The sequence below is a fragment of the Sinocyclocheilus grahami genome, unplaced genomic scaffold (assembly GCF_001515645.1).
Source record: "Sinocyclocheilus grahami isolate Dianchi unplaced genomic scaffold, SAMN03320097.WGS_v1.1 scaffold613.1, whole genome shotgun sequence".
In the NCBI taxonomy this organism is placed as follows: domain Eukaryota; kingdom Metazoa; phylum Chordata; class Actinopteri; order Cypriniformes; family Cyprinidae; genus Sinocyclocheilus; species Sinocyclocheilus grahami.
In genome coordinates, this window is record NW_015505792.1 from 421197 (window position 1) to 422906 (window position 1710).

General features: G+C 42.4%; 1 protein-coding gene across 1 annotated transcript in view; it reads left to right on the top strand.

Moving 5' to 3' along the window:
- Positions 1-860: 860 nt before the first annotated feature.
- Positions 861-1710, top strand: part of LOC107557648 (platelet-activating factor acetylhydrolase IB subunit beta) — a 2827-nt gene continuing 1977 nt past the window's right edge. The window contains exons 1-4 of the mRNA XM_016241127.1: positions 861-952; positions 1053-1142; positions 1241-1357; positions 1424-1546. Of these exons, the coding sequence (XP_016096613.1) occupies positions 887-952; positions 1053-1142; positions 1241-1357; positions 1424-1546 (396 nt within the window). The 5' untranslated portion in view covers positions 861-886. The remainder of the gene's footprint in view (positions 953-1052; positions 1143-1240; positions 1358-1423; positions 1547-1710) is intronic.

Genomic DNA, 1710 nt, shown 5'->3' on the forward strand with positions numbered 1-1710 from the left:
CTGAATAAATAATCTTTCCATTGATGTATGGTTTGTTAGGATCGGACAATATTTGGTCGAGATACAACTATTTGAAAATCTGGAATCTGAGGGTGCAAAAAAATCTAAATATTGAGAAAATCATCTTTAAAGTTGTTCAAATGAAGTTCTTAGCAATGCATATTACTAATCAAACATTAAGTTTTGATATATTTACGGTAGGAGATTTACTAAATATCTTCATGGAACATGATCTTTACTTAATATCCTAATGATTTTTGGCATAAAAGAGAAATGTATAATTGTGACCCATACAATGTATTGTTGGCTATTGCTACAAATATCCCCCAGCGACTCAACACTGCTTTTGTGCTGCAGGGACACATATTCTGTATATATAAAAATGTTAAAATGAAGTTAGGTTTCTGTGACTGGTAGGTTTAGGGTTGGTGTAGGTTAGGTCCATACTGTTGTGAGTTTTAACATTCTATTAAACATTCTTTATTATCATTTTTAAGATGTTGTCTTTGTGGTGACCAACTAAAGGACCCCAAAAAGCAGTATATTTTAGTTTTTACTATCTTTGTGGGGACATTAGGACTCCACAACAGCGACTTAACACTGCTCTTGTGCTGCAGGGACACATATTCTGTATATATAAAAATGTTAAAATGAAGTTAGGTTTCTGTGACTGGTAGGTTTAGGGTTGGTGTAGGTTAGGTCCATACTGTTGTGAGTTTTAACATTCTATTAAACATTCTTTATTATCATTTTTAAGATGTTGTCTTTGTGGTGACCAACTAAAGGACCCCAAAAAGCAGTATATTTTTGTTTTTACTATCTTTGTGGGGACATTAGGACTCCACAAAGTATTATAAACAAGGGTGTGTGTGTGTGTGTGTGCAGGATGAACCCTGCCGCTCAGCCGCTCCCGGTGCAGGATGTTCAGGGTGATGCGCGCTGGATCTCACAGGTAAACCTGCATCATACAGGACTAAACGTGTCTGCTTCTGAAGTCACTTTTACTTCATCAGAATCTGATCCTCAGGTGTGTGTGTGTGTGTGTGTTTCAGCATGATCGCTTTGTGCAGGAGTGTAAGGACGCAGAACCAGACGTGCTGTTTATCGGAGACTCCATGATTCAGCTGATGCAGCAACACGAGGTAAAACAAGTCGTTCCAGCTGCTTTTGAATGGAATTGTGTGAATCTCTCTATTAATCTGTCTGATGATGATGATGATGATGATTTCTGCTCTCTCAGGTCTGGAAGGATCTGTTCTCTCCGCTGCATGCGCTCAACTTCGGTCTGGCCGGAGACACGACCTGCAACGTTCTCTGGAGGATCCAGAACGGCGAGCTGCAGAACATCCAGCCGAAGGTGCGAGCTCAGAGCACAGGAAGTGACATCACGAGCAGCAGACTGTAATGTGTGTGTCGCCCCCAGGTGGTGGTTCTGTGGGTCGGCACCAATAATCACCAGCACACAGCAGAGCAGGTGTCAGGAGGAGTGACGGCCATCACACAGATCCTCATCTCACAGCTCCCTCGAGCCAAGATCATCGTGCTGGTGCGACCGTACACACACACACACACACACACTCACACTCACACTCTCACTCTCTCTCTCTCTCTCTCTCTCACACGCACACACACTCACACACACTCACAAACACACACACACTCACACACACACTTTCTCTCTCTCACACACACACACACTCTCTCTCTCTC